The 24,457-nt window shown below is 51.2% G+C and overlaps 1 protein-coding gene across 3 annotated transcripts; it reads left to right on the top strand.

Annotated features, from left to right (window-relative positions):
- Window positions 1-399: 399 nt before the first annotated feature.
- On the top strand, window positions 400-21,754 carry MON1A (MON1 homolog A, secretory trafficking associated). Of its 3 annotated transcripts, none has more exons than XM_003818844.5 (6): window positions 400-900; window positions 17,212-17,351; window positions 18,560-19,045; window positions 19,739-20,504; window positions 21,223-21,370; window positions 21,469-21,754. In XM_003818844.5, exons 1-6 carry the CDS (start codon window positions 623-625, stop codon window positions 21,607-21,609), a joined length of 1,959 nt encoding a protein of 652 aa, XP_003818892.1. In that variant the 5' UTR covers window positions 400-622; the 3' UTR covers window positions 21,610-21,754. The 3 variants fall into 3 exon arrangements, with proteins under 3 accessions (XP_003818892.1, XP_008970487.1, XP_034812385.1); XM_034956494.3 differs by lacking the exon at window positions 400-900 and adding an exon at window positions 987-1,140; XM_008972239.5 differs by lacking the exon at window positions 18,560-19,045 and having other exon boundaries at window positions 564-900.
- Window positions 21,755-24,457: the final 2,703 nt, after the last annotated feature.

Genomic DNA, 24,457 nt, shown 5'->3' with positions numbered 1-24,457 from the left:
AGTTTTTGTATTTTTAGTAGAGATGGGGTTTCACCATGTTGGCCAGGCTGGTCTGGAACTCCTGACCTCAAGTGATCCGCCCACCTCGGTCTCCCAAGTGTTGGGATTACAGGCGTGAGCCGCCTCGTCCGTCCTAGTTCTTTTTTTTTTTAAAGCTTCCCGGCTTATTCTATGTGCCGTCAGAGTTGAGAACTACCGTTCTAGAGCATTATACTGATACATTAAAACGTGGCTACAAATATGTTTTTAGAAACAATTAGTGCGACTTTTGCGCATGCCCACATCCTTTACAGCCTGTGTGGCTGGGCCCACTAATGACATTTATCCAGTCCCCTAAACTTGCACTGTCCTTCCACAATCAGTGGGAGAAACAATCCTAACGTCCCTTTCTCTCACTTGAAATGAACTGCTAGCTGGCTCGGACGGAGAGGCCCAGAGTCCAGGGCTGTTCTGTGTGGGACTCTAGACTCGGAGGAGGCGCCCAGGCCCCTATAAGGCGGCGCCGGATGAGGCAATCGCGGACCCGGGTCAGGACCTGCCCACGGCTCTGCTGGGACTAGGAGCCCAGAACCAGTCCCTCGGCGCCGCAGGCGGCCAAACGCTAAGGACTACATTTCCCACAATGCACCCCAGGGGCGGGCCGAGTCGGGCTGAGCGGCTGGAGCTGGGCCTTGGCCGCGAGAGGCCGGCGAAAGCTATCTTCCTGCACCGGCGGCCGGGTGAGGGCGGTGGGAGGGCGCGGTGCCTGCGCTGTGGCCATGTCTGTGTACGCAGGGGGCCGGGGCCCCGCGAAGCTGTGCCCTCAGGCCGGCCCCGGCCGGACACCCTTACCCCTCCATGGGTCCGGCAGAGGGCAGTGACCGGCACCTTCTGTGCGTCCTGGACCCCTCTGAGAAACAGGTGAGTTGACTGCCAGCCCACGTGGCCTGGAGGCACCTAGAGACTGGAGAGCTGTCATCTTTGGAGGGAGGGGCTTGAAGACGGGGGCCTCCAGCCATCAACGCTATCGTTTGCAATGGGAAGACTGTGTCTCCCTGCGGTCCCTCAGCCGGCTAGCCCCCAGCTGGGGAATACAAAAGGCGAGATCTGGAACCCATCCTTTGGCTGGGAGGGCGAGATCCGGTAGGGGGCAGTGGCCAGGTAGGACTCTCCCCACTCCCCCACCCCCGCCCCGCCAACAAACGTACACATATTTGGCCGGTAGAGTCTTCTCAAAAAGCAACAGAGGTAACTGGGATGAGCGGGGCAGCACCTGGAAGGGGCTTGGGTCTTTGCTTTGTTGTTTTTAGACGGAGTTTCACTCTTGTTGCCCAGTCTGGAGTGCAGTGGTGTGATCTCAGCTCTCTGCAACCTCCGCCTCCCAGGTTCAAGCGATTCTCCTGCCTCAGCCTCCCGAGTAGCTGGGATTACAGGCATGCGCCACCATGCCCAGCTAATTTTTTGTATTTTTGTATTTTTTTAGTAGAGACGGGGTTTCACCATGTTGGCCAGGCTGGTCTTGAACTCCTGACCTCAGGTGATCTGCCTGCCTCAGCTTCCCAAAGTGCTGGGATTACAGGCATGAGCCACTGCGCCTGGCTGGACTTTGCACCAGTTTGCCTGGTGCAACTGGGTTGTCCCTTGTACTGGGTGAGCCACCCTTTCTGGGCACAAGTTTGCAGAGGGAGAGTGAGCACCCTTTGTCAGGGAGGGAAGTAACCGCCAGAAGTGACAAGGACCAGACTGTGATCTCAGCATGGAGTAGGCATCCTGCTGAAGCAGCCATAGCACAGCCTCACCTGGGCCTTGTCTGCCACACATCCTGTATCCTGGCACCTCCTTTCCAGACAGGCCGCTCCAAAGGGTTAAGGTGAAATGAAGTGCTATCCAAGCAAGAAGAGGGAGCAGGAGTGGTAGGGAGTCAGTAGGGAGGGGCTTCTGAAGGCCTTCTCTGCTCCAAGGCTGCCTGAGTGAGAGAGGCACACTACAAGGGCTGATTGAGCCAACTTGTTTGGTGACATTGCTCACAGGCATAGCAGGGCACTTCTAGGAAAAGCAAGGCCTGGGGCTTCTAGAGGGGTTGTCTGAGAAGGGTTCCCTGAGAAGGGGCATTTGGGGCTGGTTCTAAGAGACCTCCTTTGCCTAACTTCTTCAATTCTAGCCTCCCAGGAGCTTCAGTTGCACAGTTGTGGCTCCAATGGGGGTTGGGGTGGATTTTGCTGTGATTCACTCAGCCTCCCTGTCTGAGTTTCCAGAGTAAGTATTCAGAGAGCTGTTTGCTTCATCAGGCCTCTGGCTGGACCCCAGACTGACCTAGGAGATGCTGAGATACTGTATGATCTCAGGTGGCAGGAGAACTATTGTGAAGGAAGCATCCACTAGCTCTGGCCAGCTGATCCGGCCCCCGCCAACCCTTCCCCATGCAGGTACCATGCTGGGTACCACTCAGCCACACTGGGCTTAGTCAGCTAAAGCCCACAAGGGATCAGTGGAGAATGGGCCCTGAGGACAGAATAAGTAAGCTATTGTAGACCTTGTTTGGGTCTTTGAACCAAAAGTGCAACGTCACAGAGCAGTGGCATGTGGCAGACCAAGGAGTTTTTTGGGGTTTTTTTGTTTTTTTTTTTTTTGTTTTTGAGACAGAGTTTCAATCTTTTGCCCAGGCTGGAGTGCAATGGCGCGATATCAGCTCACTGCAACCTCTGCCCCCTGGGTTCAAGTGATTCTCCTGCCTCAGCCTCCTGAGTAGCTGGGATTATAGGTGCCTGCCACCACACCTGGCTAATTAAGGAGTTTAATTTAGGAGATACTTCCAAGAGCAGCAGAGAGCCCGTTGTCTATTCCTGCAACTCCAGAGCCAGTGAACAACCAGTTAGCCTGGAGGAACTCCCAGCTGTCTATAAGACAGCTCTTTGACCTGACTCCCAACTGTCTATATGATAGCCCTAGCCTGAAGGTGAGTCGCTTCAGGCTTGGGCCCACCTGGCTTTGCAAGGTCAGAAGCGTATTTGCCCATATGCCACTGTAGGCCGAGCAAAATCTCAGAGGCCTGATTTACATGGCACAGACCACTGGATTCATGTGGTATTATAAGTGCAGTCACACATGGACTGAATGCTAAGTAAGAATAATCAGGATGTGCTAATGGGAGCAACTGAGTATGTAATCAAATTACATGGATTATTTCATTTAATCTTCCCACAACCCAAGGAATCAATACTACTATCCCATTTTATAAATGAGAAAACTGAGACCAGGCCAGGTTAATCCAGGTCCCTCTAACTTCGGAGCCATTGTTCCTGAACACCTGAGTAGTACCAGTGATAAGTCTTCCCCACAGGCAGGGGTTTCCAGAGGCCACATCATAGGTGTGACAGAGCTGGGCATTCTTCAGAGATCTTTCAGTTTTCCCTTCCATTTTTCTTTTTTAATTGCCTGAGGGATAAAAACACAAGTTCAGCTGGGCGCGGTGTCTCATGCCTGTAATCCCAGCACTTTGGGAGGCCGAGGCTGGTGGATCACCTGAGGTCAGGAGTTTGGGACCAGCCTGGCCAACATGGTGAAACCCCATCTCTACTAAAAATACAAAAATTGGATGGGCATGGTGGTACACACCTGTAATCCCAGCTACTCGGGAGGCTGAGGCACAAGAATTGCTTGAACCCAGGAGGCAGAGGTGGCAGTGAGCCAAGATCACGCCACTGCACTCCAGCCTGGGCGACAGAATGAGACTCCATCTCAAAAAAAAAAAAATCTCCCTCCCAAAGATGTCTGTTGGCTGGATGTGGTGGCTCACACCTGTAATCCCAGCACTTTGGGAGCCCTAGGAGGGAGGATCTTCAGTTCAGGAGTTTGAGAACAGCCTGGACAACATACTGAGACCCCATCTCTACAAAAATAAAAATTAAAAAATTAGCCAGGCGTGGTGGCACGTGCCTGTAGTCTCAGGTACTCAGGAGGCTGAGGTGGAAGGATCATTTGAGCCTGAGAGGCCAGGGCTACAGTTAGCTGTGATTGCATCACTGCACTCCAGCCTGGGTGACAGAGTGAGATTCTGTCTCAAAAAAAATAGAACTCCTCCCGCATGTGGCTTAAAGCCATACTGAAATTTGTGGCAGGTCACAGGGTAACCTTCAATCCAGAGAAATAAAGCAGGGCAAGAGGGGTAAGGAGCAGGGATATTGATAAGGTAATGCTTGAGCAGCAACCTGAAGGGAGTGAGGGACTGAGTCACATAGATAACTAGCTCAGGCAATGGAGTAGGTGAAGTGGGGTGCAGGGGGAAAGTTCAGCAACGGCAAAGTTCTAAAGTTAAAGAGTGCCCAGGAGGCTTAAGGAAAGCCAGGAGGCCACTATGGCTGGGCTGAATCACAGTTAGTGGGGAAAAAGGATAAGAGATGAGGTCAAAGAAGTAATGGGGAAGGAGTTATGTTGAGTGGGGCCTTGTGCACCACTGTGAGGAAATTGGCTTTCTCACTGAGTAAGGTGGGACCATTACAGAGTTGTGAGCAGAGGAACTGCATGACCTGAGTTCTGTATCAAGAGAATCACTTTGCTGTAAGAAGCACAGATTATGCAGGGACAAGGGCAAAAGAGGGGAGACTAGATAGGAGATTACTGCAACAATCTCCTAGAGAGACACTGGTGGCTTTGACCACAGTGGTAGTTGTGGAGGTGACAAGTGGTCAGATTCTGGATATAGGCATTTCCCACTTAACATCAGTAATCTGTTTCATGAAAATTGGACATTCTGTGTGAAATCTTCAACTTAATATATTTTCCATTGATTGATTGATTGAGACAGGGTCTTGCTGTGTTGCCCAGGCTGGAGTACAGTGGCACAATCACGGCTCACTGCAGCCTTGACCTCCTGTACTCAAGCGATCCTCCCACCTCAGCCTCTTAAGTAGGTGGGACTACAGGCATGAGCTGCCCCACCCAGCTGATTTTTTATTTTGTAGAGACAGGGTCTCACTATGTCAGCCAGGCTGGCACTCAGTAATTTTCTATCAGTTCTATTTGGAATGTAATTTGAAGCTTTAAATGCACATTACTTTGTTAAAAATATAGATAAGATTTTAATGATGTAAATATACATATTTTCTGTATAAACATACACTGGGCCAGGTGTGGTGGCTCACACCTGTAATTCCAGTACTTTGAGAGGCTGAGGCAGGCAGATCACTTGAGTCAAGGAGTTTGAGAGCAGCTTGGGCAACATAAGGAGACCCTGTCTCTACAAAAAATTAAAAAATTAGCCAGGCATGGTGGCACATGCCTGTGGTCCCAGCTACTTGGGAGGCTGAGGTGGGAGGATCACTTGGGCCTGGGAGGTTGAGGCTACAGTGAACCATGATCACACTATTGCACTTCGGCCTGGGTGGCAGAGTGAGACCCTGTCTCAATAGATAAATAAATAAACATAAGCTGAATCAATATAAGTTTGGTATATTAGTTAACTATTGCTGTGTAACAAATTATGCCAAAACTTAGCAGCTTAAAACGACAATATTTATTATCGCATACAGTTCTTGTGGGTCAAGAATTTGGGAGTGGCTTAGCTAGATGGCTCAAGCTCAGGGTCTCTTATTACATTGAAGTCATCTGAAGGTTTGACTGGGCCTAGATGATCTGCTTCTGAGATGACTCACTCATGACTAGCAAGTTGGTACTGGCTGTTCACAGGAGGTCTCAGTCCCTTGCCATGAAGTTCTCTCCATAGAGCCGCTTACATGTCCTTACAACATGGCTGATGGCTTTCCCTAGAGGGAATGATCCAAGAGAACAAGGCAGAAGCCACAATGTCTTTTATGACCTAGCCTCAGAAGTCACACATTGTTTTTTCATTTTTTTTTGAGACAGGGTCTGCTCTGGCACCCAAGCTGGAGTGCAGCAGTGCGATCTCAGCTCACTGCAACCTCTGCCTCCCCCCGGGTTCAAGTGATTCTCATACCTTAGCCTCCCAAGCAGTTGGGATTACAGGCGCCCGTCATGACACCTAGGTAATTTTTGTATTTTTAGTAGAGATGGGGTTTCACCATGTTGTCCAGGCTGGTCTCAAACTCCTGACCTCAAGTGATCAGCCCATCCTGGCCTCCCAAAGTGCTGGGATTACAGGCATAAGCCACTGTCCCCAGCCACACATTGTTATTTACACAGTGTCCTATTGGTTGCATAGGTCAGCCCTGCTCAGTGTGGAAAGGGAGTATGCAAAGTCGCATAGCAGGAGTTGAGGATCACTAGAGACCATCTTGAAGGCTGACAACCAAGCTGGATATTAAAAACAAAAAGGCATTCTATGGTGAAAATGTTAACTAGAGACATTTTGCTGGATGTGCCTATATTCTGAAATAGAGCTAACAGGATTTGCTGATGGTTTGGTATATGAGGTGTGGGAAAAAAAAGAGAGGCCTAAGGGATGACTCCAAGGTTTTTTGTTTTTGTTTTTTCCTATGAGACAGAGTCTCGCTCTGCCACCCAGCCTGGAGTACAACGACACGATTTTGGCTCACTGCAACCTCTGCCTCTCCAGTTCAAGCAATTCTCCTGTCTCAGCTTCCTGAGTAGCTGGAACTACAGGCACGTGCCACCATGCCCGGCTAATTTTTTGTATTTTTAGTAGAGACAGGGTTTCACCGTGTTAGCCAGCAAGGTCTCGATCTCCTGACCTCATGATCTGCCTGCGTCGGCCTCCCAAAGTGCTGGGATTACAGGTGTGAGAAACCGTGCCCGGCCGACTCCAAGGTTTTTCACCAAACAACTGAAAGAATGAGATTGTCTTTCTTGGCCAGATGAGGTGGCTCACACCTGTAATCCCAGCACTTTGGGAGGCCAGGGTGGGCAGATCACAAGGTCAGGGGTTTGAGACTAGCCTGGCCAACATGGTGAAACCCTGTCTCTACTAAAAATACAAAAATTAGCCAATGTGGTGGCACACACCTGTAGTCCCAGCTACTCGGGAGGCTGAGGCATGAGAATCGCTTGAACCTGGGAGGTGGAGCTGAGATTGCGCTGTTGCACTCCAGCCTGGGCAACAGAGCAAGACTGTCTCAAAAAAAAAAAAAAGAGCTTGTCTTTCTTTCGTTCTTTCCTTTCTTTCTTTCTTTCCTTCCTTTCTTCCTTTCCTTCCTTTCCCTCCTTTCCCTCCTTCCCCTTCCTTCCTTCTTCCCTCCCTTCCCTCCCTCCCTCCCTCCCTCCCTTCCTTCCTTCCCTCCCAGAGTCTCGCTGTGTCACCCAGGGTGGAGTGCGGTGGCGCAATCTCAACCTCCACCTCCCGGGTTCAAGGGATTCTCCTGCCTCAGCCTCCCGGGGTAGCTGGGATTACAGGCATGCGCCACCACACCCGGCTAATTTTTTGTATTTTTCATAGAGATGGGGTTTCACCGTGTTAGCCAGCATGGTCTCGATCGCCTGACCTCATGATCTGCCTGCCTCGGCCTCCCAAAGTGCTGGGATTACAAAGTGTGAGAAACCGTGCCCGGCTGACTCCAAGGTTTTTCACCGAACAACTGAAAGGATGAGATTGTCTTTCTTGGCCAGGTGTGGTGGCTCACACCTGTAATCCCAGCACTTTGGGAGGCCAAGGCGGGCGGATCACCAGGTCAGGGGTTTGAGACCAGCCTGGCTAACATGGTGAAACCCTGTCTCTACTAAAAATACAAAAATTAGCCTGTGTGGTGGCACACGCCTGTAGTCCCAGCTACTTAGGAGGCTGAGGCACGAGAATTGCCTGAACCCAGGAGGTGGAGCTGAGATCGCACTGTTGCGGTGAGCTGAGATTGCACCATTGCACTCCAGCCTGGGCAACAGAGCAAGACTGTCTCAAAAAAAAAAAAGAAATTGTCTTTTTTTCTTTCGTTCCTTCCTTCTTTCCTTGCTTCTTTCCTTTCTTCTTTTCCTTCCTTTCTTCCTTTCCTTCCTTTCCCTACTTTCCCTCCTTCCCCTCCTTTCCCTCCTTCCCCTCCTTCCCCTTCCTTGCTTCCTTCCTTCTTTCCTTCCTTCCCTCCTTCCTTCCTTTCCTCCTTCTTTCCCTCCCTCCCTCCCTCCTTCCTTCCCTCCCTCCCTCCTTCCTTCCCTCCCTCCCTCCTTCCCTCCTTCCTTCCTTCCTCCCTTGACAGAGTCTCGCTCTGTCACCCAGGGTGGAGTGTGGTGGCACGATCTCAACCTCCGCCTCCTGGGTTCAAGCTGGAGTGCGGTGGTGCGATCTCAACTCTGCCTCCAGGGTTCAAGCGATTCTCCTGCCTCAGCCTCCCGGGGTAGCTGGGATTACAGGCATATGCCACCACACCTGGCTAATTTTTTTATTTTTAATAGAGACGGGGTTTCACTGTGTTAGCCAGGATGGTTTCGATCTCCTGACCTTGTGATCTGCCCACCTCGGCCTCCCAAAGTGCTGGGATTATAGGCGTGAGCCACTGCTCCCGGCCGTCTTTCTTTCTTTCTTTTTTTTTTTTTGAGACAGAGCTTTGCTCTTATTGCCCAGGCTGGAGTGCAATGGCGTGATCGTGGCTCACTGCAACCTCTGCCTCATGGGTTCAAGTGATTCTCCTGCCTCAGCCTCCCAAGTAGCTGGGATTACAGGCATGCACCACCACACTTGGCTAATTTTGTATTTTTCGTAGAGATGGGGTTTCACCATGTTGGCCAGGCTGGTCTTGAACTCCTGACTTCAGGTGACCCACCCACCTCGGCCTCCCAAAGTGCTGGGATTACAGGCATGAGCCACTATGCCCAGCCATGAAATTGTCTTTTACTGAGATGGTGAAAACTCTGGGAGAAGTGGTAAGTGCCTGTAGTCCCTGCTACTCGGGAGGCTGAGGCAGGAAGTTCACTTGAGCCCAGGAATTTGAGGCTGTAGTGCATGGTGGGGTGGTGATTACACCTGTGAATAGCCACTGCACTCCAGACTTGGTGACAGAGCAAGACCCCATCTCTTAAAAAAAAAAAAAAAAAAAGTGCTACCACGCCCGGCTAATTTTTTGTATTTTTGGTAGAGATGGGTTTCCCGTGTTAGCCAGAGTGGTCTCGATATCCTGACCTGGTGATCCGCCCACCTCAGCCTCCCAAAGTGCTGGGATTACAGGCGTGAGCCACTGCACCCGGCCTTTTTTTCTTTTTAAAGACAGGTTCTCTACCAGCCAGGCGTGGTGGCTCAGGCCTGTAATCCCAGCACTTTGGGAGGCTGAGGCAGGCGGATCACGAGGTCAGGAGGTTGAGACCATCTTGGCTAACACGGTGAAACCTCGTCTCTACTAAAAAATACAAAAAATTAGCCGGGCGTGGTGGCGGGCGTCTGTAGTCCCAACTACTCGTGAGGCTGAGACAAGAGAATGGCATGAACCCAGGAGGTGGAGCTTGCAGTGAGCTGAGATCGCACCACTGCACTCCAGTCCAGGCGACAGAGCGAGACTCCATCTCAAAAAAAGAAAAAAAAAAGGAGACAGGGTCTCACTCTTATTGCCGAGGCTGGAGTGCAGTGGCACGATCTTGGCTCATTGCAAGCTCTACCTCCCGGGTTGCTGTGATCCTCCCACCTTAGCCTCCTGAGTAACTGGGACCACAGACACGTGCCACCACGCCTGGCTAATTTTTGTATTTTTGTAGAGGCAGGGTTTGCCATATTGCCCAGGCTGGTCTTGAACTCCTGGGCTCAAGTAATCTGCTTGCTTTGGCCTCCCAAAGTGCTAGGATTACAGGTGTGAGCCACCATACCCAGCTAGGAGCAACTTTTTAAGGAGATGACCTTTTTTTTTTTTTGATGCAGAATCTGGCTCTGCTACCCAGGCTAGAGTGCAGTGGCACGATCTCGGCTCACTGCAACCTCCGCCTCCCACATTCAAACAATTCTCCTGCCTCAGCCTCCTGAGTAGCTGGGATTACAGGCATGTGCCACCACACCCAGCTAATTTTCATATTTTTAGTAAAGATGGGGTTTCACCAGGTTAGCCAGGCTGGTCTCAAACTTCTGACCTCGTGATCCACCCTCCTCGGCCTCCCAAAGTGCTGGGATTACAGGTGAGAGCCACCACGCCTGGCCAGGAGATGGCCTTTTTAAGGAGTTCAGTTTGAGGCATATAACCTTGAGATAACATGAAGTAGACAGTTAAATGTGTGTGCCTCTTTAAGTCAGAAAAGATATTGGGGCTGGAGATTAAAAAAAAGTATGAATATGTAGAGGGAATTTAAAACTATGAGACCAAATGAGATCACCCAGGGATTGAGTGAAGACAGAGAAGAGGTCCAAAGACTGAATTCTGTGCCCCTTTACAGTAAGAACTGCAAAAAGGACTCAGAAGGAGTAGTCCATGAGGTCAGAAGAGAGCCAAGAAAGGAGTGGTATGCCATAAAAGAGGAGAAAATGTTTCAAGAGAGAGGAAATAACCAAATTATCTATTGTTTATGGGTGAAGTAAGATGATCCTGGAGGTCGTTGGTGACCTTGATGGGAGCAGTGTTGATGGAGTAATGGAGGTGAGATTCTGTTCAGAACTGGTTTAGAGAGAATGGGAGAAATGGAGAGGCTATGGCAGAGACAATTCCTGCTTTCCAGATATCCGTGAGCTCCATATATTTCCCAGTCCCTCTGGCCACATCACTGGTTCTGGCCAATGTGAGCTACGAAGTATTTAAGAGCTGGTACATGATCCTCCATCTCTGTCTTCCCCTGCCAGGTGATGTGGAAGGCATGTGTTCCGAATGGCTTCTATAGGGTGCTAGTGGCTTGGATTCCTGAATCACTGCTTGGAAGGGAGCTACTCTGAATTGCTACCAGTCCCACAGTAGATTTTATGTGAGCAAAAAATAGGTCTTTGGGGCTGGGTGCGGTGGCTCATGCCCGTACTCCCAGCACTTTGGATCCGTGAAGGTGGGCGGATCACCTGAGGTCAGGATCACCTGAGACCAGCCTGGCCAACATAGTGAAACCCCGTCTCTACTAAAAATACAAAAATTAGCCAGGTGTGGTGGTGGGCGTCTGTAATCCCAGCTGCTCGGGAGGCTGAGGGAGGAGCATCGCTTGAACCCAGGAGTCAGAGGTTGCAGTGAGCGGAGATGGCGCTGCTGCACTCCAGCCTGGGTGACAGAGTGAGACTCCGTCTCAAAAAATAAAAAAAGATCTTTGGGTATAAAACCTCTAGCATTTGGCATCCATTTTTTACACAGAATAGTCTAGCCTACCTGACTAATGCAAACTCCAAATATTATTTGCCATTTTGAGGGGGTTTGTTTGTTTTTTTATAAAGGGCAACAAAAAAATGGGTTGATAGCTAGTGGGGAATGTAGAGTTTGTTTTGTTTTAACTTTGAAGTAAAACAAACATATAGAAAAGTTCACAAATCATAAGTATAGCCCAGTGAATTATTACAAAGCGAAAACCCCCAAAATTGTTTGGTTTTTGTTTTTGAGACAGGATCTCACTCCCTTTACCCAGGCTGGAGTGCAGTGGTGTGATCACCACTCACTGCAGCCTGGACCTCCTGGGATCAGGTGATTCTCCCACTTCAGCCTCCCAAGTAGCTGGGACTGTAGGTGCATGCCACCACACCTGGTTAATCTTTTGTACTTTTTGTAGAGATGGGGTTTTACCATGTTGCCTAAGCTGGTCTCAAACTCCTAGGCTCAAGTGGTTTGCCCACCTAGGCCTCCCAAAGTACTAGGATGACAGGCATGAGCCACCAAGCCCTGCTGGGAGGGGATTTTGAAGACAAGAAATATCACCATATTGGTAATGGATAAGGGAGAAGGGGAAACTGATGAGGAGGGACAGCTGCTGAAGCCATGTACCTGAGTAGGTGAGAGGGGCTGGGCTCTGGTGTACACATGGAGGAGTTAGCCTCTATGGAGCATGAACAGCTCATCTTTAGTAAGAAGAGGGGGCCAGGCACGGTGGCTCATGCCTGTAATCCCAGCACTTTGGGGGGCTGAGGCGGGTGGATCATTTGAGGTCAGGAGTTTGAGACCAGCCTGGCCAACATGGTGAAACCCCGTCTCTACTAAAAATACAAACATTATCCGGGCGAAGTGGTGGGTGCTTGTAATCCCAGCTACCTGGGAGGCTGAGGCAGGAGAATCGCTTGAATCTGGGAGGTGGAGGTTTTGGTGAGCCAAGATCGTGCTCCTGCACTCCAGTCTGGGCCACAGAGTGAGACTCTGTCTCAAAAAAAAAAAAAAAAAAAAAAAAAGAGGGAAGGCCTATTCTGGCAGATGAGGTAAGCTGGTGGTGGTAATCTCCGGAAGTTCTTTTTTTTTTTTCTTTTTTTTTGAGACAGAGTTTCGTTCTTGTTGCCTAGGCTGGAGTGCAGTGGCGTGATCTCGGCTCACTGCAACCTCTGCCTCCCAGGTACAAGCAATTCTTCTGTCTCAGCCTCCCAAGTAGCTTGGATTACAAGCACGTGCCACCACACCTGGCTAATTTTTTTTTATTTAGTAGAGATGGGGTTTCACCATGTTAGTCAGGCTGGTTGAGAACTCCTGACCTCAGGTGATCCACCCACTTTGGCTTCCCAAAGTGCTGGGATTACAGGTGTGTGCCACCGCGCCTGGCCTTCTTGTTTTTTTTTTGAGACGCAATTTTGGTTTTGTTGCCTGGGCTGGAGTGTAATCTCAGCTCACCGCAACTTCCACCTCCCGGGTTCAAGTGATTGACCTGCCTCAGCCTCCTGAGTAGCTGGGATTATAAGCATGCTCTACCATGCCTGGCTAATTTTTTGTATTTTTAGTAGAGACGGGGTTTCTTCATGTTGGTCAGGCTGTTCTCAAACTCCCGACCTCAGGTGATCTGCCCGCCTCGGCTTCCCAAAGTGCTGGGATTACAGGCGTAAGCCACCACACTCGCCCCGGAAGTTCTCTTCTAACGACTTCTGCCTTCTCGGTGAAATGGAAGGCAAGGTCATTTGCTGATAGTGCTGAGTATGACCATCAGGGAAGGAGATGATGGACATTTGAAGAGAGAAAAGGTGTGAAGTTGACTAGAGGAGTAGGAAAGTGAGGAGACATAGAAATGTAGGGCATTCCGGCCAGGCGTGGTGGCTTACGCCTGTAATCCCAGCACTTTGGGAGGCTGAGGCGGGTGGATCACCAGGTCAGGAGATCGAGACCATCCTGGCTAACACAGTGAAACCCCGTCTCTACTAAAAATACAAAAAGAAATTAGCTGGGCGTGGTGGTGGGTGCCTATAGTCCCAGCTACTCGGGAGGCTGAGGCAGGAGAATGGCATAAACTGGGGAGGCAGAGCTTGCAGTGAGCCAAGATAGCGCCACTGCACTCCAGCCTGGGCGACAGAGCCAGACTCCGTCTCAAAGAAGAAAAGAAAAGAAAAGAAATGTAGGGCATTCCAGGCCGGGTGCTGGCTCACAGCTGTAATCCCAGGACTGTGGGAGGCCAAGGCAGGCAGATTGCTTGAGCCCAGGTATTGGAGACCAGCCTGAGCAACATGGCAAAACCCTAATTCTACCAAAAAATACAAAAATTATCCACGCATGGTGGCTCACGCCTGTGTTCCCAGTGACTCAGGAGGCTGAGGTAGGAGGATTGCTTGAGCCCAGATAGGCCTGGAAGCCCTGGCCACAACCCTGGTACTGTCAGGAGCAGCTTACTCTTGGCCTGCACTTGGGCAGACTCATCTCTCAGAGCCCACTCTGGCTTTTAGGATAGCTTTGGAATTACTGGTCTATGAGATTTACGTGGCCTGTGTGTTCTTGCGCAAGACTTAGACATGCCCTAGTTTCCTTGGCATTCAGCATCCTGGGCCTTGTGGTGTTGCGGTGGTTGTTTTGGATTGCTCCTCTTAGTCTCAGTCTCAGAGGGGATCTCTGTGGATGCTACCGCAGGTTCCTGTTGAGGGCATGCAGCCTCTTAGTTCCTCTGGCCCACTGTCTGACAAGGCAGCCTGCGCCTTTTCCTTCTGGGCTCTGACTCTTGCTGGGAACCATTACTCTTGATTGTCCTGATGGATGGGATTGGGGGCCTAGAAAATCCCCAGATTATCTCCCCAAACTTCTTTCTTTGGTTTTATTCTGTGTGGGGTGATGCTGTTGGCAGTGGTGCCCAACCCTCCATGTGCTCTGTGGTCCTTCAGGCTCAGTGCAGGAGTGGCCACCAGGCCAGCTGTCAGGATACAGGCTCTGCTTCCCTGTCTGTTTGCACGTGGAGCTTCTGCAAAAGATTCAGTTAAAGAAAGAATTACATAGCTTAAAGGTGACAAAAAGAAGAGGTTGAAAATTAGTTCTTTGGGCACACACATAGGAGCTGCCTGACTGGAGCTATGCCAGGTCCAGAGAGAATGTTCTTGGACACAGACTGGCTGACGCCACACAAATGCTACTGATGGTGATGCTATCTGTTTGGGACCACCCTTTTCATGAACTTTTTTGAACACCTACTTTATGCCATGCTTCCAGGGAAGAGTCATTTGCCCAGGGTTACACAGCTAGGAGGGGACAAGAGCTCAGTTATTCCCACCAGACTCTGTGTTCTGGGATGCAGGCTCAGGTCTACTTTGCTCACACTAACACCAGTGCCTCCTGGGCCCCTGGCCTGCCTGCAGTGTTTGCCCCATGAGTCTCTGCCCTTCTAGTCCATCCAGCTGGATCCCTCTTTCTTAAAGGATTGGTACCTGGAATGGATCCCCTCTTGGGTGAACTGTATGTTGCCTGACAAGTGAGGATCCTTCAGCCTGCCATTGAAGGACCCTAGAGGCCAAATAAGCCTTGCTACCAGCCTCGGTGAGCCACCCAGCTAGCTCTGTTACCACTGACATTCACTTGTGGCCACCTCCACCTGGGCCTGGGGCTGTGGAAGGACAAGGAGATCCGGCTGAATCTATCCTGGCCATTACATGGGCACTGAGAGTTGACATGTCTATAGTTGTTTTTAATTGTTAAGACAACTCCTTGTGCCAAATTCAAAAGGTACAAAAGGATATTTAGAGAAAAGCAGGGCTGCAGCCTGAAGACAAGCCTGTTGCCTGTGTCTCACTTTTTTATCTGCAAACACCTAGATATCCAAAAAGAACTATTGGTCAACTTAGTTAATTTTTATTTTTATTTATTTTTAGTTTTAGTTTTTTGAGACAGGGTCTCACTCTGTTGCCTAAACTGGAGTGCAGTGTTGTAGTCACGGCTTACTGCAGCCTTGACTTGCTGGGTTTATGTGATCCTCTCATGTTAGTCTCTCTAGTAGCTGGGATTACAGGCACATGCCACCATGCCTGGCTAGTTTTTAAAATTTTTTGTAGAGACAGGGTCTGACTTTGTTGCCCTAGCTAGTGAACTACTGAGCTCAAGTGATCCTCCCTCTTTGGCCTCCAATCTTTGCTAAGATTACAGGAGTGAGCCACTGGATACAGGATACAGAGTTGTTTCAACTCCCAGATCCAAATCCAGCACTTCTTTCCTGTAGTAACATTGGGCAAGCTCCTTAAGCTCTCTCAGTATCAGTTCTTTCATCTATAAAGCTAGCCTGACAGGAACACATGCCTCATAGAGGCGTGATCAAGATTAGGTAACTTAATCCACAGAAACTTCTTAGCATGATACGCTGACACTGAATAACTGTTAGCTGCTGCTATCAGTTTGTTTAATTATTTACATTTTATGTACATTTTCTAAAAGACCAGGCTGGGCATGGTGGCTCATGCCTGTAATTCCAACATTTTGGGAGGCTGAAGTGGGAGGATTGCTTGAGCCTAGTAGTTTGAGACCAGCCAGGGCAACATGAAAAGACCTTGTCTCTATAAAAAATACAAAAATTAGGCCGGGCGCAGTGGCTCACACCAGTAATCCCAGCACTTTGGGAGGCCAAGGCAGGCGGATCACAAGGTCAGGAGTTCAAGACCAACCTGGCCAAGATGGTGAAACCTTGTCTCTACTAAAAATATAAAATTAGCTGGATGTGCTGGCAGGTGCCTGTAATCCCAGCTACTTGCGAGGCTGAGGCAGGAGAATTGCTTGAACCCAGGAGGTGGAGGTTGCAGTGAGCTGAGATCGCACCACTGCACTCCAGACTGGGTGAGAGAGCAAGACTCCATCTCAAAAAAAAAAAAAAAAAAAAATTAGGCAGGCGCAGTGGCATGTGCTTATAGTCCCAGCTATTCAGGAGGCTGAGGTGGGAGGATGGCTTAAGCCCAGGAGGCAGAGGTTGCAGTGAGCCAAGATCATGCCACTGCTCTCCAGCCTGGGCAAGAGAGCCAGACCTGTTTCAGAAAAGAAAGGTGGGGCACGGTGGCTCACACCTGTAATCCCAGCATTTTGGGAGGCCGAGGCAGGCGGATCACTTGAGGTCGGGAGTTCGAGAGCAGCCTGACCAACACAGAGAAACCCCATCTCTACTAAAAATACAAAATTAGCCAGGTGCATGCCTGTAATCCCAGCTACCCCGGGAGGCTGAGGCAGGAGAATCTCTTGAACCTGGGAGGTGGAGGTTGCGGTGAGCCGAGATTACGCCATTGCACTCCAGCCAGGGCAACAACAGCGAAACTCCATCTCAAAAAAAAAAAAAAAAGAAGAAGAAGAAAAGAAAATTAGCTGGCTGTGGCATGTGCTACTGGGAAGGCTGAGATGGGAGGACTGCTTGAGCCCAAGTCAAGGCTGCAGTGAGCTGTGTTGGTGCCATTGCACTCCAGCCTTGGCAACAGAGTGAGACCCTGTCTCAACAACAACAACAACAACAATCTGCCGAGAGGGGCAGATCACTTGAGGTCAGGAGTTCGAGACCAGCCTGGCCAACATGGTGAAACCCCGTCTATACCAAAAAATACAAAAATTAGCCACGCATGATGGTGCCCACCTGTAGTCCCAGCTACTTGGGAGGCTGAGGCACGAGTATTGCTTGAACCCCGGAGGGGGAGGCTGCAGTGAGCCGAAATTATGCCACTGCACTCCAGCCTGGGCGGCAGAGCGAGACACTGTCTCAAAAAAGAAAAAAAAAAAAAGACTAGAAGGAAATACACTAACGTATGAACAGTGAAAGATCCTGAATGGTAGGAAAATCTTGATATTTCTTTCTACTTTTCTGTGCTTTCCAAGTCTTTTTTTTTTTTACAATGAATATGTCTTCCTTTTATAATCAGAAAAGGAACAGTATATATTTTTTTGAAAGGAATTCTCAGAATCCATTTTCTAGAGATTTGAGTTAGTGGAGTCCTGATAAAGGACACTTTCCTGTACTTACTACCACTGTTGATTATGCCTGTGACCCTGCCAAAAGCCATTGATGTTGCATTTGTTTGCCCCACAGGAGAGCTCAAAGGATGGCTACTGACATGCAGAGGAAGAGAAGCAGCGAATGCCTTGATGGCACATTGACTCCTTCTGATGGACAGAGTATGGAGAGAGCTGAGAGCCCCACACCAGGAATGGCCCAGGGAATGGAGCCAGGTATGGGCAAGTGTACAGCCTCAGCCAGCTGCCAACCAGAGCAGTCTCCAGGGGGAATTAGGATTCCCAACCACTTTTTCCTTTCCACTTATTCATGCATTTGTCAGTCACTCATTGGATATTCGTCAGGTTCTGGGGATAAGGCAGGAGGCCAGGCTCATTCTGCATCTGGCTTTCCTCTCCACTTCATGTTATGCTGCTCGCCCTGAGCTTTCTGGCTGCCATTGTGGGCTCTTCTGTTCCCTGTGTCTACAGCGCACCTCCCTGGCTCCTTCTCCCCTCCTCACGAGTTAGGCCTGCTCTGACCATGCTCTGTATAGCACACTAATTATTTCATAATTTTATCTCTTTATGCATATATTGCCCATCTCTCTCTTCCACAAGATTGTGAACACTTTGAGCGCAGGGCAGTTATATCCCCAGTGCCTGGTACAGGGCTGAATTCGCAAGAGAGACTCAAAATATATCTGTTAAACTATTTTGTCAAAAAATCAATAAAGGAAGACTGACCTGGTCCCTGCCCTGAGGCAGTCACAGGCTGTGGCGCCATTATAGTGGGGTCAGTCAGGAGCTATGGCCTGAGTAGGGTAGGGGAGCTTTCTCCCAGAGAGAGAGATTCATTGAGTATGGGCAGTGCTCCAGACACAGGGTGAGGTGCTGCGTTCCGGCACCTTACTGGGTACCATTGTAGTTGGGGAGAAGGACAATAACTGGCAAGTGCCACAAGAGAAATCAAAAAGGGATATATAGAGTGCCTGGGGTTGGAGGTCAGTAACTAACATCTTCCCTGAGAGCTTAAGTGTGACAATTAGCCGGCCACTTGGGGAGGTAGGAGAGAGCTGACAGCAGGTGTGGAGCTCCTGAGGCAGGTGGGGGTGTGTTGAAAGTATCTGAGAGCAGATGGATGTAGGCCAGTGTGACCAAGATGGGCAAGGGAGTGGGGTGGGAGATGGGAATGAGAGGTAGGCAGATACCAGCCACCACTGCTGCCATGAGTGGTTTGGGTCTTCTTTCCAGTACGATGAGAGGAGACTGGTGGGCTGTAAGTTGCAGAGAAGCATCATCCATGGCAGACAGTGGCAGAAGGGAACAGTGGCTTGATCCTAACAAGACAGGCAGTCATGCTGGAGTGACCACGTTAGGCACCTTGCTGGTAGGAGTGTCTGCCACTAGCTACCCCTCTAAGCACCAGTGCTTTTGGCCTGCAGGTGCGGGGCAGGAGGGTGCCATGTTCGTCCATGCCCGTTCCTACGAGGACCTGACTGAGTCAGAGGATGGGGCAGCTTCTGGGGACAGCCACAAGGAGGGTACCAGGGGTCCCCCGCCGCTGCCTACAGACATGCGCCAGATCAGCCAGGACTTTAGCGAGCTAAGCACCCAGCTGACGGGTGTGGCCCGGGACCTGCAGGAGGAGATGCTGCCAGGAAGCTCTGAGGATTGGCTGGAACCCCCAGGGGCAGTTGGGCGACCAGCCACAGAGCCCCCCAGGGAGGGCACAACCGAGGGGGATGAGGAGGATGCCACGGAGGCATGGCGCCTGCACCAGAAGCATGTCTTTGTGCTGAGTGAGGCAGGAAAGCCTGTGTACTCCCGCTATGGGTCTGAGGAGGCACTTTCCAGCACTATGGGTGTTATGGTGGCCCTGGTGTCCTTCCTGGAGGCAGACAAGAACGCCATCCGCTCCATCCATGCAGGTGAGCCACCTGGAGAGGGAATGGGGCGGGCTCCCCTGGCCAAGGTTCATTCATAGCAGGTTTTGGACCCCTGCAGACCAGAGGGCTGGGATGTGCTGTGTGACTGAGGGTAAGTCCCTCTACCTCTCTGAGCTTCAAGGTCCTCACCTGAACAGAAGATAACAACACTGCTGGCCTCATGGGGCTGCGGCGAGGACCAAAGTTGCCTCTGACATGGGCTTTGCCTTTGGAGAGAGTGAGAATCCCCCTGGGGAGGCAACAACAACAACAACAACAACAACAAACTCTATCTTAATCTATCTATGTATCCATCTATGTATCTATCTATGTATCTATGTATCTATCTATGTATCTATGTATCTATCTATCTATCTATCTATCTATCTAGTCTATCTATCTCCCAGGTCCAGAGCTCCACCCAGCCAGCCCTTGCCAGTTGCCAGTTGACTTAGCACTTAGCATAAGAATGTGTGTTTCAGAGGGAGCTAGTCTTTGAAGCAAGTGGCAGGGATAGGCCCTGAGCCCTCAGGGAGAAGGAGCAATGGGTTTTTATCCTGAACATCCTTAAACCCCTACTGTGCGCAGAGCTCTGAGCGAGGAAAGGATGGGGAAAGCGAAGAGCTGCGCTGGAAGGCGGTTTTCGGAGGGAGTTGCCGCTGAGGCTGACATCCTTCTTTCCTGTCCCGCCCTCAGATGGCTACAAGGTAGTATTCGTGCGCCGGAGCCCGCTGGTGCTAGTGGCGGTGGCTCGTACGCGGCAGTCGGCACAAGAGCTGGCGCAGGAGCTGCTCTACATCTACTACCAGATCCTAAGCCTTCTTACCGGTGCGCAGCTGAGCCACATCTTCCAGCAGAAGCAGAACTATGATCTGCGGCGCCTACTCTCGGGCTCAGAGCGCATCACCGACAACCTGCTGCAGCTCATGGCACGAGACCCCAGCTTCCTGATGGGGGCGGCACGGTGCCTGCCCCTGGCGGCGGCCGTGCGCGACACTGTGAGCGCCAGCCTGCAGCAGGCGCGTGCGCGCAGCCTGGTCTTCTCCATCCTGCTGGCCCGCAACCAGCTCGTGGCACTCGTGCGCCGAAAGGACCAATTTCTGCACCCCATCGACCTGCACCTGCTCTTCAACCTCATTAGTTCCTCCTCGTCCTTTCGCGAGGGCGAGGCCTGGACGCCCGTGTGCCTGCCCAAATTCAACGCAGCCGGCTTCTTCCACGCACACATCTCTTACCTAGAGCCTGACACCGACCTCTGCCTGCTGCTTGTCTCCACTGACCGTGAGGACTTCTTTGCAGTCTCTGACTGCCGCCGCCGCTTCCAGGAGCGCCTTCACAAGCGCGGAGCCCACCTGGCCCTACGAGAGGCACTGCGCACACCCTACTACAGCGTTGCCCAAGTGGGCATCCCTGACCTGCGTCACTTCCTCTATAAGTCAAAGAGCTCGGGACTCTTCACCAGGTGAGGGAGGGCCTTGAGGGCACTGCTGTAGCGGGACAGGGACATGTGGAGTCGGGAGGCTGTTTGGTCCTGAGCTCTGAGATGTAGCCCTGAAGCTGTCCCTACCTTTGGAAGCAGACCAGTGTGCTGGGCCTGTTTTACTCTGGCACCAGAGACCCAGACTCTCCATCACCCCATGAGCATACCCTCTCTACTTTATTAACCAGAAGGCCTGGAAATGCCCAATATACCCAGAGAAGGAAACTGGAACAGAGGTCTCTGGGGTCCCTTGCCCTGGAGCAACTCTACTTTAGGGGTCATTTTGGTCCAGCCCAGGAAGCACAGCCCTCCTCCACCCACTCCCCCAGCAGAGGGGCTGGGAAGATATGGCCTCCCTTTGTCCCTTTTGGCCCACAGGATTCCTAGCTCACCTTTCCTCTACTCCAGATCTGTCACTCTGTCTTGGACATCTAAACTCAACCTGGCCTCTCCAAAGAGGGGTCACCAAAGACACTATGAGCTTAGGGGGTGAGAGGGGACACAGCTCTAGTCTCAGTGGGCCCAGCCCTGTCCTGGGGTGCCTGCTATGGTGGGGAGACAATGCCCTGTCCTAAGGGAGCATCTGGAGGGTAGGACATAAGATAGAGTCTTCCTGGATAGGAATAGGTGTTTCTAAATCTCTAGAGAAGACAGTGGAAGTCATTCCTTTGCAAACCCACTCCCTCCACCCTGTCTGCAGCCCTGAGATTGAGGCCCCATACACCAGTGAAGAGGAGCAGGAGCGGCTGCTGGGCCTCTACCAGTACTTGCACAGTCGTGCCCACAATGCCTCTCGCCCACTCAAGACCATTTACTACACGGGCCCCAACGAGAACCTCCTGGCCTGGGTAAGGCAGCCCTGGGATGGGCTGGGCTTTATGGAGGTCCTAGGTATGGGCCATGAGGGGCCTCTAACCTAGATGACGACCCTTTGCCCCTTCTCCAGGTGACAGGCGCCTTTGAGCTCTACATGTGTTACAGCCCCCTGGGGACCAAGGCGTCAGCCGTCAGTGCCATCCATAAGCTGATGCGCTGGATCCGCAAAGAGGAAGACCGTCTCTTCATTCTCACGCCCCTCACCTATTGATGGGAATGTGTGCAGGCTCAGCCTTCCTGGACACACTAGGTGTGGGAAGCCATAGGAGCCTCCAGATGGGGGCTGGCCTCTCTTGCCCAGCCAGCGGGCAGGGACTGTGGGTTGGTGAATGCATTAAAGTGCTTTGGGGAAGACACTTGTCAAGCTCTGTCACTTGTCCCTTCGCCCATCCACCCTCACTCACATACAGACACTGGATCCTCCTCCCTAGCTCCTGCACAGGGACACAGGCACATTTGAGCCCCTCTCCTCCCTCCCTTGCACCAGCATGAGGCCACACACATTCTCAGTTGGATCTTGGGCTGGGGCCGTTTTGGTTCAGTTGAAGTCCTACCATATGTAAAAAGTTCTCAGGCACCATACTGCCCTACCCTACCCCCACCCCCATATTCAGTCTGAGCTTCTGCTGTCTGCCTCTCTTATCACTCCTGGGAGGGGCCCCCTGCTGCATGCCACAAAAGACTACTCAACCACCTTCAGAGCCCTCGCTGTGGCTCTGTTTAATGGGTTGCTGTAGTTCAGCAGAAGCTGAGTTGAGTAAGATACAGATGGTCAAAATGGGGGGAGTCTGAGCCCTGGTACTGGATGGAGCCCCTGGTGAGGCAACCCAGTCTTCAGCTGAAATTCAGAATCCAGTCTCCCTTTAGCTGCAGGCCTCTGAGGAAACTGTCCCTGCTCAGGCCTTCCCATGAAGGGCTGTATGCCTCAGTTCTCCTACCTCAGCCAGTGCATTCCTCCAAATGGTCCTCAAGAGTGAGCTGAGGGTCTGAGAGAAGGCCCAGTTGACCCTCTAAGGCAGAAGTGGGCCTGCCATAATAAGAGCTAATACTACTACGTGCACTCGGCCCTCCTTAGTCACCCTAGTCCCTGGCATGGCATAGGCAGACCTGCATGGGGCACCATGGACATCCAGGAGGCTCGGCAGTGAAAGCCCAGCCCCATTTACTCTACCACAGGACCCAGGGCACAATGCAGAGAGCTTCCACTTTGCTGCTGGGGGATCTTCTAGTTCTGGCCCCAGGGAACACAAGGCCTAGGAAGTACTTATTGGAGAAAACTGTCCTCTGAATGTGGTCTTCAGACTGTCAGAGAGAATCACCCTCATGCAGTTTCTGAGAGTTGAGCCAATATTTTCTGCTACTAAAATCAAGCCATATTGAAGAATGAGCCTGTGTGGGTGACATGGACCCAGGGTACACTGGAACAGTTGTATTTATTGTCCCAGAAAATGGCAGCACAGCCCCTGCCCTTGGCCCCACCGTGGCTCACATTGGAATGGGCATGGCAGCAGGCTACCAGCCCAGATTCCAAAGCCTCTGGGGAGCAGCCATAGGCTTGGTGGGTGCTGTTCACCCTGCACACATGCCCTGGGTCTCTTTTATGCCTGTTTTCTGCTTTTGTTCCTCCCCTGCTCCTAGTAAGAACACCAAACCACTGCCTCTGGGGCCTGGGTGATGCCAGGCCAGCTGTCCCTGATTGTTACTGGCATTCTGGTCAACAGTGAGCCCCTAAGTGCCTCTTTTGGTTGCCCTGACTCTTGTAGGTTTCTAAGCTTCTGTGTAGTTCAGCATATATTCTGGGGAGATCATAGTTGGATAAATGTGTATACCTAGGACTATAGGCACCTAGGAGTGTGGGGTGTACCTGCTTGGAGATCAGGGGTGGGAAGACAGACAAATAGGGAAGGTGTTCGTAGTGGAGGAGCCAGCATGTGCAAAGGGAAGGACCTGGTAAGAACCTAGTACAGGCCGGGCATGGTGGCTCACGCCTGTAATCCCAACACTTTGGGAAGCCAAGGATTGTGTATCACTGGAAGTCAGGAGTTCCAGACCAGCCTGGCCAACATGGTGGCCTGTCTCTACTAAAAATACGAAAATTAGCTGAGTATGGTGGCGTGCGCCTGTAGTCCCAGCTACTCAGGAGGCTGAGGCAGGAGAATCGCTTGAACCCAGGAGGCAGAGGTTGTAGTGAGCCGAGATTGCGCCACTGCACTCTAGCCTGGGCGACAGAGTGAGACTCCGTCTCAAAAAAAAAAAAAAAAAGAACATAATATAACTTGTTTGCAGTGAAGCTGGAGTGGTCCACACAAGGGCTGGGGTTCTCAAACTCCAGGTAACCTGCAGTGTGATGTGGTGATATTACAGTTAGAGAGACTCCCTTGCTACTGCTAAGGTGATCTTGGGATTAGAGAAAGAGGTTAGACCTAGTTCTCTAGAACAGTGTTCAGAGGGGACTGAGAGCTCAAGGAGGGAAAAGTGGCTAGTATTCCTTCAAGATGTCAGGTGCTAGGGCAGTCGAGCAGGTTCTTAGCCAGCTATGTTAGCTTGGGGGTGCCCTTGTACTTGGCACTTAAGAGTCCCATTAGCTGACCTCCCCCACACACCTTGACTGCCCCCTCCTATAGAGGCGGCAGATGGCGAGAGGGGGAAGGGGTGCTCCTGTGTACCCCTGCTGTTGAGAACCAAGGCTGCCTTACAGGGGACCTCAGCCTGGGGACAGCCATTAGCGTGGCCACACGGTGGCAGCGGAGAACTAACGGATGGTTGCCGCAACCCCACCCCCAAAAAGGGGTGGGTGGGGTGATCTAAGAGGGCTTGTGAAGTCTTCTCCCAACCACCAGAGATCCCTCTGAAAGTCTGGAGGTGGGATTTGGGTCACCAGAACCCCTGTCTGTGCGCCAGGCTGAGAATGTTTCATTTTAGTTTTGCCTTGCCTATCTTTAGATGTGTTGACTGTGGAATGCAGGAACCACGCCACGGTTTTCTCTGGGTGTTTATTCATTTCCTGGCCAATTCTGCTTTGGAAAAGGAGTGTCTTTTATGTCACCTCAGGGCACAGT

The sequence above is a fragment of the Pan paniscus genome, chromosome 2 (genome assembly GCF_029289425.2).
Source record: "Pan paniscus chromosome 2, NHGRI_mPanPan1-v2.0_pri, whole genome shotgun sequence".
Lineage (NCBI taxonomy): Eukaryota > Metazoa > Chordata > Mammalia > Primates > Hominidae > Pan > Pan paniscus.
The sequence above is the reverse complement of the archived record's forward strand: the minus strand, read 5'-3'. Positions and strand labels throughout refer to the sequence as shown.